The sequence below is a fragment of the Cibotium barometz genome, chromosome 36, assembly GCF_041138505.1.
Source record: "Cibotium barometz isolate CiBa-2024 chromosome 36, ASM4113850v1, whole genome shotgun sequence".
In the NCBI taxonomy this organism is placed as follows: Eukaryota; Viridiplantae; Streptophyta; class Polypodiopsida; order Cyatheales; family Cibotiaceae; genus Cibotium; species Cibotium barometz.
This window is the reverse complement of record NC_141081.1, coordinates 31,762,733-31,779,082: the sequence shown is the minus strand read 5'-3', so window position 1 is coordinate 31,779,082 and position 16,350 is coordinate 31,762,733. Positions and strand designations below refer to the sequence as shown.

At 46.4% G+C, this 16,350-nt stretch overlaps 1 protein-coding gene across 3 annotated transcripts in view; it reads left to right on the top strand.

The window, feature by feature from the left end:
• LOC147617800 (pentatricopeptide repeat-containing protein DOT4, chloroplastic-like) overlaps positions 1-12,521 on the top strand; it is a 47,562-nt gene extending 35,041 nt beyond the window's left edge. Inside the window, exons 1-2 of one of the 3 annotated variants that reach the window (XM_086776055.1) lie at positions 3,572-6,917; positions 7,100-12,521. In XM_086776055.1, coding sequence (XP_086632181.1) covers positions 8,611-10,686 — 2,076 coding nt within the window. In that variant the 5' untranslated portion in view covers positions 3,572-6,917; positions 7,100-8,610 and the 3' untranslated portion in view covers positions 10,687-12,521. Of the gene's footprint in view, positions 1-3,571; positions 6,948-7,099 lie in introns of those variants that run through there. The other 2 variants (XM_086776056.1, XM_086776057.1) reach the window with 2 other exon arrangements.
• Positions 12,522-16,350: the final 3,829 nt, after the last annotated feature.

The window sequence follows — 16,350 nt, the reverse complement described above, 5'->3', positions numbered from 1 at the left end:
TTCCCGTGTTCTTTATGTCCCTGCTCTGGGTTTTCATCTTCTGTCAGTGCATGAAGTATGCAAGACTGGCTTTCGGGTGGAATTTGAGGAGCATTCAGTTGCTCTACGGGACCGTGAGACTGGCCAGGTTGTTTGGGAAGGCGGTGTGGAGAATGGTATCTACAAGCTCTCTGCACTCTCCTCGTTGACAGGTTCTCAGGTCGGAGATTTGTGGCACTTTCGTTTTGGCCACTTAAATGTGGATGCATTGAGGCGAGCTTTCCGAGACCAGATGGTGGTTGGCTTGCCAGATGTTGGTAGTAGGCAAGGGCGTTGCAGTTCTTGCATACGTGGTAAGCAGCACAGGGAATCCTTTCCGAAGCAAGCTTCCAGGCGGGCTTCGAAACCATTGGAGTTGATTCACACTAACTTGTGTAGACCTCAGCAGACACCATCTTTGGGAGGATCTCTCTACTTTATGCTGCTTGTTGATGATTGTACTACATTCACGTGGGTCTACTTTCTTTCCCAGAAGGACCAAGCTTTTGCTTGGTTCAAGGATTGGCACATGATGGTCTGAATTTCAAGTCAAGACTCTCAGGGCTGATAAAGGAGGTGAATTCTCCTCGACTGTATTTCTCAGATTTTGTGCAGATCATGGCATCAAAAGGGAACTGGCCAATACCGGATCGCCTTCAGAGAATGGAGTTGTCGAACGCAAGAACAGGACTGTGGTGGAGATGGCGAGGACCATGCTAGAGCGAGATGGCGAGGACCATGCTAGAGCATCGTGATCTTCCTCGTCCACTTTGGGGAGAGGCTGTGGCAACGGCTGTCCATACCCTCAACCGATCTCCGACGACGTCAGTACCCCATATGACTCCATTTGAGGCATACTTTGGCAGGAAACCTGATGTCTCGCACTTCCGTGTCTTTGGGAGTGACGCATATGTACATATTCCGAAGAAGCAAAGGGGGAAGCTTGACTCCAAGTCCCGCAAGCTTGTATTTGTGGGGTATAATTCTCTTTCCGAGGGATACAGATTGTATGATCCAGACAGGAACGAGATTGTTGTCAGTCGGGATGTGGTCTTTGACGAGCATGTTCCAGTATCCACTGTCGAGGAGCCGTCACTTCTTGGAGATCCAGAGGAGTCTGATGATGATTCCCAGTCCATTATTCCAGTTGATCAACCTCAGTCAATACAGGAGGTTGAGCCCGTAGCTGGAGTAGAGCCCCCGCGACCACAGGAGGCTCCAGGATCTGTTCGAGTACCTAGGTGGTTGTTAGACACCCTTCGGGAGTCAGGTGTCACGGAGCTACCCTCCGAGTGGACCACAGAGGACGGCCCTCGAAGATCACATAGAGTCCGAGATAGAAGCAATACAGCGGAGCTTCTTCAGGTGAACTATGCTTTGATGTCTCGTATTATGCAGGACAAAGAGCCCACTTCCGAAGGAAGCCCTTTCACAGGATACTTGGAGGAAAGCCATGCAGGTGGAACTTAATGCCATCGAGAAGAACAACACTTGGGAGTTGGTTACCGAGGCCATCAAAGCGGTCAGTCATTGGTGTCAAATGGGTCTTTAAGACCAAATATGCGTCTGATGGGTGAGTGGACAAACACAAAGCCATACTTGTGGCTAAAGGTTATGCTCAGCGGCCAGGCATCGACTACGAGGATACCTTTGCAGACAGCACGGATGTCTACGATTCGGACCGTTCTTGCCCTTGCTTCTTCTCAGAGGTGGCCCGTGTATCAAATAGATGTAAAATCTGCGTTCCTTAATGGTGACCTGCAAGAGGAGGTGTATGTTGAGCAGCCTCCAAGCTTTATTGTTCCAGGATCTGAAGGGATGGTTTACAGGTTACGTAAGGCCTTGTATGGTCTTAAGCAAGCTCCCAGGGCTTGGAATCAGAAGATTGATTCCTTCTTTGTTCGGACTGGATTTCAGAGATCGGTTGCAGATCCAAACCTGTATCTCTTTCGGGAACACGGCATGGTCACGATTATCATCCTTTATGTGGATGATCTCATTCTCACTGGCGGTCATGTGGAGCACATTGGAGTGACGAAGGCTGCCTTGTCAAAGGAGTTTGAGATGACCGACTTAGGCTTACTCCACTTCTTTTTGGGATTGGAGATCTGGCAGACCAAGAGGGGGTTTTTTTGTCTCTCAGCAGCGGTATGTTCATGAGTTGCTTAAGGCCTTTGGAATAGAGAACTGCAAGCCTATTACTTCGCCGATGGACCCGAACACAAAGTTAACCGTTACTGATCCTTGTGAGCCAGTTGATGCCTCGTAGTACCAGAAGTTGGTTGGTTCATTGATCTGGTTGTTGAACACCAGATTGGACTTGAGCTTCTCCGTGGGGCTGTTGAGCTCTTTCATGCAGACGCCATTGAAGTCTTGTTGGGACGCAGGATTGCGGATCTTGCGGTATCTGCAGAGTATGAAGGATCTAGGACTCTTTTACACAGGAGGGGATGGAGTCAGGCTCCAAGGTTGGAGTGACTCAGATTGGGGAGGAGATCCAGACACGAGGAGATCTACTTCAGGATACAGTTTTACCCTCGGCTTAGGAGTAGTTTCTTGGAGCAGCAAGAGGCAGCCAACTATTGCCCTCTCTTCGACTGAGGCAGAGTACCGGGCTGCTTGTGAGGTTGTGTGGCTGCGGAGGCTACTAGGCGAGATTGGGTTTCCACAGAAGGAGCCCACAGTCATCCAGTGCGATAACCAGAGTTGTATAGCTATTGCTCGGAACCCGGTCTTCCATGCCCGGACCAAGCACATAGAGATACAGTATCACTTTGTATGTGAGAAGATCTTGGCTGGTGACATCTTGCTACTTTATTGTTCGACGGAGGACAATGCGGCGGACCTCTTCACGAAGTCTCTACCTCAGGCTACGCTCAGGCGGCACTCCAGCTCCCTTGGGTTGATTTCACAGCCAGGAGCTGAGAGGGGGTGTTAGAAGTCATCTCCTGTCTATTTTTATACACCAGGGCCTTTGTTGTGTGTGTGCTCGCCCTTATGAGGTGTTTTATCATTTTTCCTCACTCGTATTTTTTTCCTATTTTTTCCCATTTTTCTGTGGTGTGGATGGATGCCAGATGTTGGGAGAAGTCTCTGGTGGCTGGCCGACTGCCTAAACAGCAGTCGTGTGGCTGGCCGACTGCCTAAACAGCAGTCGTGGAGTTTTCTCTGCTGGCCGACTGCTTCATGCAGTCGTGGAGGCATTTACTGCTGGCCGACTACTTTATGCAGTCGTGGAGAGCCTCTAGAGCAGGCCGACTGCTTGCATGGGGCATATAAATAGACCCCATGCCCCCCACCTCTCATTCAGTTATTTGCAGGATCTTGTGTATAGAGAAGAGTTTACACACAGATTTCTCTGTGTTTCTTGTGCTGTCTATTTTCTGCATTCTACTTGCTCTTGTCAACCCAAGTTTGGTTATCATTTCTGCTGCATATTCTGACAGGGGGAAGCATTCCTCCCAGGTGTTGTATGTTCCATCACTTGGTTTTCATCTGTTGTCAGTGCATCAGGTTTGCAAGATTGGCATACGGGTGGAGTTTGAGGCTAGGTAGTTTGGGAAGGCGGAGTGGAGAATGGAGTTTACAAACTTTCAGCACTCTCTCTCCCAGGTCCTCAGTTTTGTGATGAGTGGCAGTCTAGTAATGGCCACTTAAGTGTGGATACGCTGCAGGTGCAAGCTTTCCTAGACTAGATGGTGGATGGCTGGCCAGTTGATGGCAACAGTTGGTAGGAACTTTCCAGTACCGATGTTGGTAGTTCTTGTGTTCGTCAGTCAGAGGAAACTTTACAGGTAACCTATGCTCTGATGTCTCGTAGCATTCGGGACAAAGACACTCCTATACTTGAGGAAGCTCTTTCCACGGGGACCTATTGGAAAGCTAAGCAGTTGGCAGTTGATTACTTGCAGAAGGAGGCGGATGTTGCACATTCTCCAGGCTTTGTGGTTCAGGATTCAGAGGAGGTGTTTTACAAGTTTACGAAGGCCTTGAGTGGTCTTCAGCAGGTTTCCAGGACTTGGCATCCCACCGTAACAGTTGTTGATCCTTGTGAGCAGTATGATGCCTCCTTGACTTGGAAGCAGAATGGTTCATTGATTTGGTTGATGCATACCAGATTGGATGGGAGCTTCCTGATGAGGCTGTTGAGCTCATGTTTGCAGAGGACTCTTTGGGAGGCAGGATTGCGTATCTTGTGGTTTCTGCAGCATGCGAAGGATCTTGGACTCTTTTACACAAGAGGGGGATTGGTGGATGGAGTCAGACTCCAAGGTTGGAGTGACTCAGATGGGAAGGAGATCCAGACACGAGGAGATCCACATCAGGCAGTTTTTCCCTCGGCTTAGGAGCGGTATCATGGAGCAGTAAGAGGCACCCAACTATTGCCTTGTCGTCGACAAAGGCAGAGTACCGGGCTGCTTGTGGTGTTGCTTACGAGGTGGCGAGGTTGCAGAGGTTACTTGGTGGGATTGGGTTTCCACTGGTGGAACCTGAGGTCATCCAGAGGCATTCTGTTCGTGAAAAGATCGTTGCTAATGACATCTTGCTAGAGTTTTGTTCGATGGAGGACAGTGCGGTGGACCTCTTCACGAAGTCTCTATCTCAGGCTATGCTCCGGCAGCACTCGAGCTCCCTTGGGTTGGTTCCACATCCAGGAGCTGAGAAGGGATGTTAGCAGTCATCTCCTGTCTGTATATTTAGCCTCTGTTGTGGGTGTGCCCGCCCGATTTAGGTGTTTTCTCATTTTTCCCCACTCTCCATATTTTTCCCTATTTTTCCTTAGGTGTGAAAGGCTGTCCTGTGGCTCTTGGCTGATCAAGACACTAGCCGATTGGTTCTACTGCTCCCCGACCCTCTCTGTATGCTGGCCAACTGACAGGTGCTGGCCGACTGATGGTGGAGTAGGTTGTGGACCCTTTGACTGCTGTCGGCTGTCTTTTGTGCAGGCCGACTGGCTATAGGGGCCATATAAAATGGCCCCTTGGCCCCCCACACATTGTATTCAGGTTCGCGTTTTCTTGTGTATATAGCAGAGTTATATGCTTCTCTCTCTCCCTCTCTATTGCTGTGTTTTTCTGCAGTGCACTTGCTCTTGTGTTTTCAGATCTTGTCTTCATCTCTGCTGCATATTCTGAGAGGTTGGGGGGGGAGGAATTATCTAAGCCTCAATGGTGTGGGTTGCATCTAGGTTGTTTTGGTGTGAACGCATTCTTAGGTGTGAACGTCCCTTATTATTAAGGGTTACGTCAAAAGATGAAGACCTTAGTGCCTATAAATACATTGTACATGGTGTGAGTATTATCATTCATAATACAATCATTGTGTTCATGTGCAATATCTCTCTCACTTGAGTTCTATTGCATCTCTCTCTCTCTCTCTCTCTCTCTCTCTCATACCCATGTCTATGCTTCCACACACCATGGCTTGATCTCTCCACCTCTCCTTCTACTCCCATTCTCTCTTGGACCTAGCCATGTTTCCAACATAGCTTTCCCAGTTACTCCGACCTGGATTTATCCATCCCTCATCCTCGCCCTTTGCTGCACCTATTTTATTTGTGCAAAAGAAAGACAAGTTTGCACGATTATGCATGGGGTCACTTGATAAGCTGCATAAGAATGTGTTGGACAATCTTTCTTTCATTTTTCTTGTAACGGGCGGTCATTTTGGGCATAGACATTATGTCCCAGGCCAATACTCTGAATATGGGCACGGACCAAAATCTCCAGTCTAACACATCCAGCCTACGAGTCCTCAGTGTAGACATAGGTCCCCTGCCATAAGGCGTAATGTCCGCTATGGAGCTCGTCCATTGGTCCAAGCTCGTCAAAAGGTTAGAAGCGCAGAGAATGCCCAAATGGTGATATGCACCAAGAATTCATGGCATAGAGATCTACTTTTGGCAAGAATCTTAAGTTGTTGGCCCATGGAAACATAGCAAAAACCACGTCACTGCCACATGGTAGTGCCTCTTGACACCTGCACGTGCCCATGGGCCTGTACATGCTATCCTCTGTGTAGTCACAGGTGAGGTGTGTCACATTCTTCCCCACTTGCATTGCAGCTATCCTCAATTGCACGGTGTCTATATAAAGTGCCCTTCCGTGAAAGGGAAAGATCCAAGCAAAGCTCATCCAAGATACGAAGGTCCCGAACACTGCGAGACCGCTTTTATCCAGTGTGAAGGCTCACATTCCGTCCTCGCCATGTCAGCAGACCTGCAAAGAAACCTGCAGATGACCAACTTCTACCTAATCTAGCACTTTCTGTCGGCCCCAACTGCTCCTAAAGAAACTCTGCAAGCCAGGGAGTATATCCTCCAATAGCCACGAGAAGAACACTCCATCCTCCCAAGGTGAAGACACATAAGATGATCTGTCCTCTTGAAGTGCCTCCATGACATCCGACCCTGAGGATACTCCACCCAATGCAAACGGCACGTGAGAAGAGTCCTCTTGTACTAGCCCTGAAACTAAAGCAACCACTGCGGAGGCCAAAGATTCTCCACCTAGCGTGCGCCATAGATGGCAACTGAGAAGACTCTCCCTTAGAGACCTGGCTGAATACTTCCTCACTTCGTGCATGTGGCCTAAGGCAATGGAGCCCTGGTGTGTGCTCTAAGAAATGAAGAAAACTGAGACGCGCACAAATGCATCTCCCTCACACTCATCTCCGGTTTGGAAGAAGCCTCCTCCTTGGACTGCTCCTCTGCAACCAATCAACATGTAAATGTTCAGTGGCAAGGGCGGAGTAGCAAGGAGATCGCCCACCAAGACCAAGGAGCATTCCGTGACCAGTACAGGTTTGCGTTGAGTTCTCTCCACGGCTCAACGGGCCAACAGCCCGGTGCACATCTGCCAAAAGTCAGGCCCAGATCAGTCCAACACATCTTCAAAGAGGTCAGGTCACCCCAGCAGATCCATACTTTGGTAACTATCAATTTGTACATCTGCATAATTGAGTAATACAAGCAAATACAGCACTTGCCGGTAGCTCTTGGCAGCAACCCAAGCTTGATGCAACAGCCTGCACAGTGCCCGCACACCTTGGCCCTTAGTATAACAAGCAGCTTTCTGTGCAGGTGTTCTCCCACATCGAATCTCCAGCCGGTCCTCCCTGCCCTTTTTGGGGATAAGATGGATGAGGTCTTTGGAGAGCCTCTCTGGACGAAAACCTGTCTGCATGACCTCGGTGAAGGCTGCCTTAAGGCCAGCCTTCAAAATGTCCCAATGGTGGAGGAAGAAAGAAACAGGACGTCAATCCTCTCCTGGGCATTGCAGGGTAAAGTCTGAAGGGCCTTCTCCTGCTCGTCCATGGAGAAGGGGGAATCTAAGGTCCACCGAAGTCTGGCTGACACAACTGGCGAGTGTGCTACACGATTAAAGGTTTGGCTTTGAGGCGCGGTGGAGTAAGGTTTGTCGAGAGAGGATGCCTGTAAAAGTAGGAGGGGATGGCACGAACCTGGGAGGGGTCTGAGGTCATCGTTCCCTTTGGATCCCTAAGGCGCCAAACACGTTCTCAGCAATGGTGAGGGCCTGACATGGCAAAGAATTCACATGTGACCCTATCTCCTTCCTGAGTTAAAAAGGAGGCATGGGCATGGTAGCGATAATCTTCTTTCTAGGTCTCGATTGCCTCAAGGGCTGTCCACCATCTGGGCTCCTACCCGTACACTGTCTGGGGTTCTCCTCCTGAAGACGTTTGAGGGATGTGAATCCCCGATGCAGGCTCCTCTTGTGCTCGTGGCAGAAGGACTCTAGTCTTACCCGGGCTGTGTCCTGGAGGGAGGTGCTGATCTCCTGAATTGCCTCATCTAGGATAGCTGCTACTTTCCCTGGGTGGAAAGAGGTCTCCTGATGGTCCCCTCTAGGGCTGTTACTGTCCCTGGGGGGCGGAAAGAGGTCTCTGAGAAGGTTTCCCATTATTAAAATGCTTCCTATCATTACATCCTTAAGAGGTGCTACCTAATTACAGATTTTCCTACAAAAGGAGTTACTTCTTTGTGAAAGCCAAACTGCATCCATCAGAGTAGCTACCTGGAAAGTCTCAATCTCTATGGCATTGTCCATCTCTTCAAAGATGGAGTTTTCAAACAAAGAAGCATCAAACATCGATTTGCTGCAGCAACTTTTGGCAGGTTCCCCACATCGTCACCATGACCAGGCCGGTGCATCTCCAGATGTGACCTGGCAACCCGCGTAGGAGCTGAGCATGCCCATTTTGAACCATTATCACCTGGACACATTCTACGGGCCAACAAGTTCCCACCGACTCATTTTAGTGTTCTGTCTAGTGCTTTGTTGAAAACCCAGCGTTACAAACTGCAAAACTTCACTAGAAATTTTTTCATCCAATGCCATGTCTTTTCCCCACCTGTTATCACTTCATGTTCCCATTCCTTTTTGATGTTGTTGTATGGCTTTGGCCCATGATTGCTCGCTCACCAGAAAATTATTTGCGGGTGTGCATAGGACAACAAAAAAGACCCTATATTTCGTGTTCTATTGAACCGCGATGTTTTAAAAGCAAGCCAGTGTTGCTGGCAGATCCTCAATTAAGCACTGGGTATCATCAAACCACATGTGATGCAGGATGGCAAAGAGTGATAACTCACAGAAGTTTGTTGAAGGATTGAAAAAGCTTTGTAATGAGGGTAGGCTTCATGAAGCCATCCAGACTGTGGACAACTTGACAGTGGACGGGCACAGCTCTCATGTTTCTACCACTATGTTCTACTATCTTTTACAAGGGTGCATTGACAAAAAGGACCTGGATGCTGGCAGGACAGTGCACTCTCTTATAAGGAGAAGTAGGTACGAGCTCAACACTTTCTTGGGAAGCCATTTGATTAGAATGTATGCTTTGTGTGGTAGTTTATCAGAATCAAACTTAGTGTTCTCAAAGCTTTCGAATCCGAATGTCTTTGCATGGACTGCTGTGATTCTGGCACATGCAAAGTTTGGGCACGGTGGAAATGTGATTAATTTGTTCAGCAAATTGCAACAGTCAAGTATAAATCCAGGGGAATACATGTACATTGCTGTTTTAAAAGCATGTTCAAGTAAATCAGCTCTTCATGAGGGCAAGCTCGTACATGGACACTTACTTGAGAGTGGTCTTGACTCAAATGTTACTGTTTGCAATACCCTTATTAGTATGTATGCCATATGTGGTAGCCTGTATGATGCATATAAAGTGTTTGAGAGGATGCCTAAGACAAGTGTAGTGACATGGAATGCAATGATTGCAGGGTATGCCAAACATAGCTGTGGCCAGGAAGCTCTCCAGATTTACAATCAGATGTGGCAAGATGATGGAGTCGAACCAGACAAGGTGACAATAGTCAGTACTCTGAAAGCATGTTCGTGCATTTTGGCCTCAGATCGTGGGAATGAGATATATGCCTACATCACGGAGGAAGATCTTGTGTTGGACATCAATGTTATCAATGCTCTTATTGACATGTGTGCAAAATGTGGGAGTCTGCATGATGCTGTCTGGTTGTTCGACCAAGTAACAAGCCGGGATGCAGTCACATGGAGTGTGATGATTGCAGGCTATGTCCAGCATGGGCATTGTAGATCAGCTCTCCAGCTTTTTAAGTATATGCTAACGGAGGGTGTGAAACTGGACAGTGTCACCTATGCCAGCGTTTTGCAAGCATCTTCTAGGCTTGAAGACATAGGTCAGGGGAAGCTGCTTCATGCTTATGTGATTGCAGAAGATGGTGAGCAAGATGCCTTTGTTGGAAGCACACTGATTGACATGTATGCTAAAAGTGGGAGCCTCGAAGATGCACACAGAGTATTTGAGAGATTGACAAAGCACAATGTGGTAACGTGGAGCGCATTGATTGCAGGGTATGCTCAACATGGGTATGGGAAGGAGGCTTTGCAGCTATTCTTGAAAATGCAGCAGGAAGGCATTGTGCCAAGCAGTACCACATTTGTCAGCATGCTAACAGCATGTGCAAGCATAGCATTGTTAGACGAAGGCAAGCTTGTACACAGCTATATCATCATAAGTGGAGGTGAACCAGATGCATCTGCAAGCAGTGCACTGGTTGACATGTATGTTAAGTGTGGGAGCCTTGAGGACGCGAGTGTGGTGTTTGATAGATTGCCAGAGCAAACCATTGCCACATGGACTGCACTAATTACAGGTTACGCCCAGCATAACGACTACCCATCAGTCCTGAAGTCATTAAGGCAAATGCAGAAGGAAGGTTTGAGGCCAAACACTCTGACATTTGCTTCCCTCCTCTCTGCATGCAGTCATATGGGCCTTGTTGATGATGGCTGCTGCTACTTCAACTCTGCTAGAGAGGAGTATGCTATCCTTCAGACACATGAACATTATAACTGTATGATTGACCTTCTGGGTCGTACAGGACACTTGAATGAGGCAGAAATCATACTCAGAACTCTACCTTTCCAACCTGATCTTGTGGGATGGATGTCTCTCCTTAGTCACTGCAGGATGCATGGTGATGTGAGCCTTGGAAGACGATGCTTCAACAGTGCCATGTTAATTGATGATAAACATGCATCTGCATATATGCTTATGTCAAACATATATGTGGATGCTGGCATGTTGGAGGATGCCAGAAATATACAGCAGCTGAAAACCTCTATGTTCCACCGAAAAGAGGAGGGTAAACATAGTTGATATGGACAAAGATGATCAAAATGAGATTGCTTAGCCTTATGGTGCATTCCATCTAGAGTGAGTGCAACAATAGAGGTGTGTTATAGGTGAAATCAAACCTATTGCATGATACAATGGAAGATCAAGCGGAAGGTTGGCCTGAGGGTGGCGGATCTTCCTGATGGTTCTAGTCTGCTTCTATTTTTGCCTTAAGGACTCAACATTCGGTCTCCCTTCTTCATACGCTTGTTCATCATTCGAAGCCTGGTGGGCTATCAATCCCAGACGAACAAGTCAAATGAAGGTTGGTGATCAGGCTTTTGCTGCCCAAGGCAAAGGTAAAGGTAAAGGCAAGGCATCAAGGTGGGACAACTGCCTCTTCTAGCAAGGATGTAGACAAGGGTGACAGTGAGAAACCCAAGAAGAAGGGTAAATGTAATTACTGTCAGAAGCCAGGGCACTACATAAATGAATGCCGGAAGAGGCTTGCAAAAGAGGAGGAGAAGAAAGGCTTTGGCATGTCTGTTGGCCGATGCATCAGCACCAAGTGCTGACAAAAAGGATTCAGCTAGCTATGCTCAAGATGAATGTGTATTCTAGGTACAATGTAGCTATGATTCTTCTTTGCATGATGTATGTATGGCAGCTACAGATGCTGATGTATGGTACTTTGATAGTGGTGCTAGCAAGCACATCACATCACAACGTCATCTCTTCTCTTCCTTGGAGGATGGTCCCAAGGGGGCCATAGTTACATGTGTAAACAACTCTAGTTATGCTGTCAAAGGAGTTGGAAAGATTGTGTTCACTGCTTCATGGTGGGACGATCACTCTTTCTCATGTATTGTATGTACTGGTATCAAGAAGAGTCTTTTGTCAGTTTCGGCCATTGTTGGGTCCGGCCCAGTGGTCCGTTTTATGGATGGCAAATGCACTATACATGATTCTGGTGATGGGGATATTATTATTGCATCGGGTACTTTAGGTCATGGTCTCTACAGACTCCATGCATATAAGAGAGTTGCATATGATGCACATGCAATATCTAGTATATCCAGTGTGACAAATGCAGAGCTTTGATATGCTTTGTTTGGTCACTTGAACTTTGCTAGTCTGCTACGCCAACGAAGGCATGATATGGTCTTTGCATTGCTGGCACTCAATGGATGGTGATGCATTTTGCCTAAAATGCAACCCTCACATACATGTTTGACAAGTGCATTAGAGGTCGTCTATACTTAGTGACGTTCATTGATTACCTTTTCAAGATTCAGTTGGGTCTATGCTATGAAGCAGAAGTCTGAGGTATTTATGTGCTCTTTAAGCACTTTCGACTCATGGTTGAATATCTATGTGGATGTAAGATTTAGACATTACGTATAGATAGAGGGGGGGAGTACATGTCCAAAGAGTTCAGTGCATATTTGTTAGAAAGAGGCATTCAGCATCAGTGTACCATGCCCTATACACCTCAGCAAAATGGTGTATTTTAGAGAAAAAATAGGTCTCTCATGGAAATGGCATGATGTATGGCCAAAGACCAAAGCTTGCCTCACAAGTTTTGGATGGAAGCTGTCATGTGTGTAGCCTATGTTCTTAACAGATGTCTGATAAAGGCTTTGCAAAACATCACTCCTTACGAAGCTTGGCATGGTAGGAAGCCATTAGTGGCTCATATGTGTGTATTTGGATGCTTATGTTCTTGTTCTTGAGTAGCATCGCACGAAGCTTGATAATAAGGTAGTGAAATGCATTTTTGTGGGTACTCTAGTTGAGGAGTGCCAACGAAATCACGAAGCCAGATTAAGGGCTAACAGGGCTATGGATACAGTGTATCCAAGAAACGAGTTGATAAAGGAAAGGAAATTGGAAGTGCCTACTCCTGTCACCAATTGGCCGACCATTTGGTCCATCTCCAGATTTGTCTCGTTCACTTGAGGCCAGGCCAGTGTCTCATGTGAAGGGGCCAGTATTTTTGCATTACATGGACGGGAGCCAAATTGGTGCCACCCGTGTGTTAGCAGGACGGTGTCGTATGGACGGGAGCCAGACTAGTGCCACCCGTGTATGACCTGGACTGTGTTCTATCCATGGGATTGTCACGCCATGGAAGAGCCAGTTTTTGTGCCGTGTCTTGCCTATGGGACTGTCACTCCATAGGGAGGCTCGTGCCTGGATCTGTGTCTTACCTATGGGACTGTCACTCCATAGGAAGACCGGGATTTATGTTTTCTGTCGTGCCATTTTTGTGCTTGACAGATGTTTTGTACTTGTTTCGTGAACGCGAGATATGTCCATGATACTATTTGCACATGCATTCATGTTTTGCATGTTTGGAGCTGTTTTCGCATGACTTGTATTCTTGTGTTTGCCTGTTTGACGTGCCACTTATTGACCGGGGATGCCTGCCAGTGAGTCGTGAAGTTTGCTCTGTCTTCTGACGAGTTTTGTTGCGTGTGAACATGTGGTAAGTGTATTGCACTTGTTTGTTTAATAGCTTTCTTTCTAACCTTTATTTTTATAAGGTTGTAAGTTCACATTCATTAACAGAGTGGGCATCCTCCCAAATATTTAGTGATGTCCTTGGTAGGTGAGCACCCACGTTTTTTTCATCATGAAGGGTAAGAAGGAACCTTTTATGTGTGGGGGTGGGTGCATGGCCACCTATCCACACCCCACCTTGTTAAGCTTGCTGCATCTTATCAATTAATTGTGGGAGAACTATACAAGCTAGGTAAAGACAATGTCCTAAGGAGATGCGTGAGGGAAGATGAGTTCATTCACAATATTGGATGAAGCACATTCAGGGGTAGCCGGAAGATATTTTTCTAGAGAGATTACGGCTCATAAGGTGCTTCAAGCAGGACTATGGTAGCCTACGTTGTTTAGGGATGCCATAGAGATTGTCAAAAGAAGGTGCAAAGAATGTCAACGATTTGCTATCCCGCAACAACAAAGGGACAGGATGCCACTTACCCCTGTTATTGTAAGACAACCTTTCGAGAAATGGGGAATTGATTTTGTTGGATCTATTAGTCCAGCTGCACATCCACATAAGCCCGATATGTAATCGTGGCCCACAGACTATTTCACGAAATGGGTAGAAGCCATAGCCTCTAAGCGAGCTGATGCACGAACAACAGCTAAGTTCTTATATGAGCAAATCATTTCGAGATTCGGTTGCCCATTAAAGTCAGTCAGTGATCGCGGTTTACATTTCATTAATGAGGTGATTGATCACTTACTTGTTGGACTCCCTGTAGTCCATCGGAAGTCATCACCTTATTATCCACAGGCTAATGGTCAAGCAGAGAGTACAAAAAGGATTTTGTGTACTATCTTGACAAAGACATTGGAAGCAAGTCGACTGATTGGGAATATAAGCTAACAGTAGCCTTATGGGAATATCGAACATATCGTATAAGGTAGCGACGGGATATACTCTCTTCCGTCTAGCTTATGGTGTTGAAGCACTAATGCCTATATGGAGTACCTAGTTCCAAGCTTGAGAATTGCAATGCAAGAACGTTTGACGGAGAATGCATTAGTTGAAAGGCTAATAGACTTAGAGAAGCTTGATGAAACTAGACTAATTGCTTCACATGGACTTATGGTCGAAAAACTACAAAGAAAACAGTGGTTCGACAATAACTTAAAACAAAAGGAACTAGAAATGGGAGACCTTGTCCTCATGTATGGTGTATTGAGCACCAGAAAAAAGAAACTCAAGTACAGAAGGCTAGGACCTTTTCAAGTGTCCAAGATCACACCTCAGGGATCGGTTTTAGAATTGCGACAATTGAGGGCGTACAAATGGAGGGTTACATCAATGGAAGCAAACTTAAAAAATATTTTGGACCACGGACCCAAGAGATGCTCTTGCAAGAACATCTTTTAAAACAATGGGTGGAAGGAGCTCGCAAAAGAAAAAATCCAGCAAGTTCAAGAAGAGGCTAAGGCAAGGGAGGCCAATGCCAAACAGATACTCCAAAAGAGAATGTTGCATGTGAACATGGCTTCACTAACTCTCCTTGACGAAGATGAACTAAACATTGGGCCAAACACGGCTCAGGGTGGAAATCTCTATAGCTTATCCAACAGGATGGGCTAGATATAACAAAACCAATACCTGTGACCACCACGATATCAGGGAGCTGGACAAGATTATTAAAAAGAAGAAAAAGAAGGTGCAACAAATGGACATTGTTACAAACCCCAATCCACAGGACTCAATAGAAACACTCTTCAGTTGGGTGGAGGGAAGGATCAAGCACTCTCACACGGAGTTAAAACGCCTGCAACAACACCTGTCCAGAAGTGCCAACAAAGTATCACCTTGGTTTCCATGGCAATAAAAAGATGAAGTATCCATTACTCAAAAATGGATACAAGGTAAAAATGGGTATCATTCACTTCATCCAATCTTTGAATGCATGGTTGAGTGTCTGAGCATGAAGAGAAATGTAGGGTATCAATCTTGCACACACTTGGCACAAAATAGTTCACGCCGTGAACTGGTACAAAACAATTCACGCTATGAACTGGTACAAAAAGGTTCACGTCATGAAACATTCTAAGCAGTTCACGCCATGAACTGGTCCTAAAAAGTTCATGCCGTGAACTGGTCCTCAAGAGTTCACGCCGTCAAGAAATGATTACACGTGGCATTCTTCATTAAGTCGGCCGCCCAGTCTGATGACTGCACCATAAAATTGAATTTCCTTTCTTTTTCACCATTTTGCATTCGTCGTTCATCATGTGCGCAACCATCAAGCTTGGCTCTCATCGATTTCAGCTTTCCTTCATCGTGTGCGAAATCGACATATACGGGTTTGAGGTGGGAGCTTGTACCATGCTTTTGCATTTTCTTTTCATGTTTTCATTTCTTTTCTTCTTAAGCATAATTCGCATGATTGGAAATGATTGATTGCCCCCTTGTCTTCAATCCCATTTGTTTACCATCATCTCACAAACCCCATGCTCTGCGGGTCAATCACATCATGCATTCATGAAAACGGGTTATTTAAACACGAAACAACTTCACTATTCATAAACAAGGTAGAAAACCTGCAACTTCACGGCTCCAAGCCAAAACCTATAATTTCACCACTCTAAGCCATTTCACGGGATTACCCTTCACGCGTTTATCCCATTTCATGAGTTTATCCCGTTTCACAGGATTAACTTTCACGAGTCTAGACCATTTCATGCCTACACTTTCATGGCTCCAAACATTTTCACGGGATTACCCTTCACGTATTTAAACCATTTCATGGAACTCTCTTTCACCACGGTTTGCACTTTCACGGGTTTAGACCATTTCACGGCCTGCACTTTCATGGGTTTAGACCATTTCACGGCTCTAAACCTTTTCACAGGATTTAAACCATTTCACGGGACTCCCTTTCACCACGGTTTGCACTTTCACGGGTTTAGACCATTTCACGGCCTACACTTTCATGGGTTTAGACCATTTCACGGCTCCAAACCTTTTCACAGGATTACCCTCCATGCGTTTAAACCATTTCACGGGATTACCCTTCACGGCCTACACTTTCATGGGTTTAAACTGTTTCACGGAATAACCCTTCACGGCCTAAATACCTGCACTTTCACGATGTTTAACCAACTCATAAGTTTTGAACCCTGTCGTGTCACAGCACTTGTACCCTCTCATTTACTCAC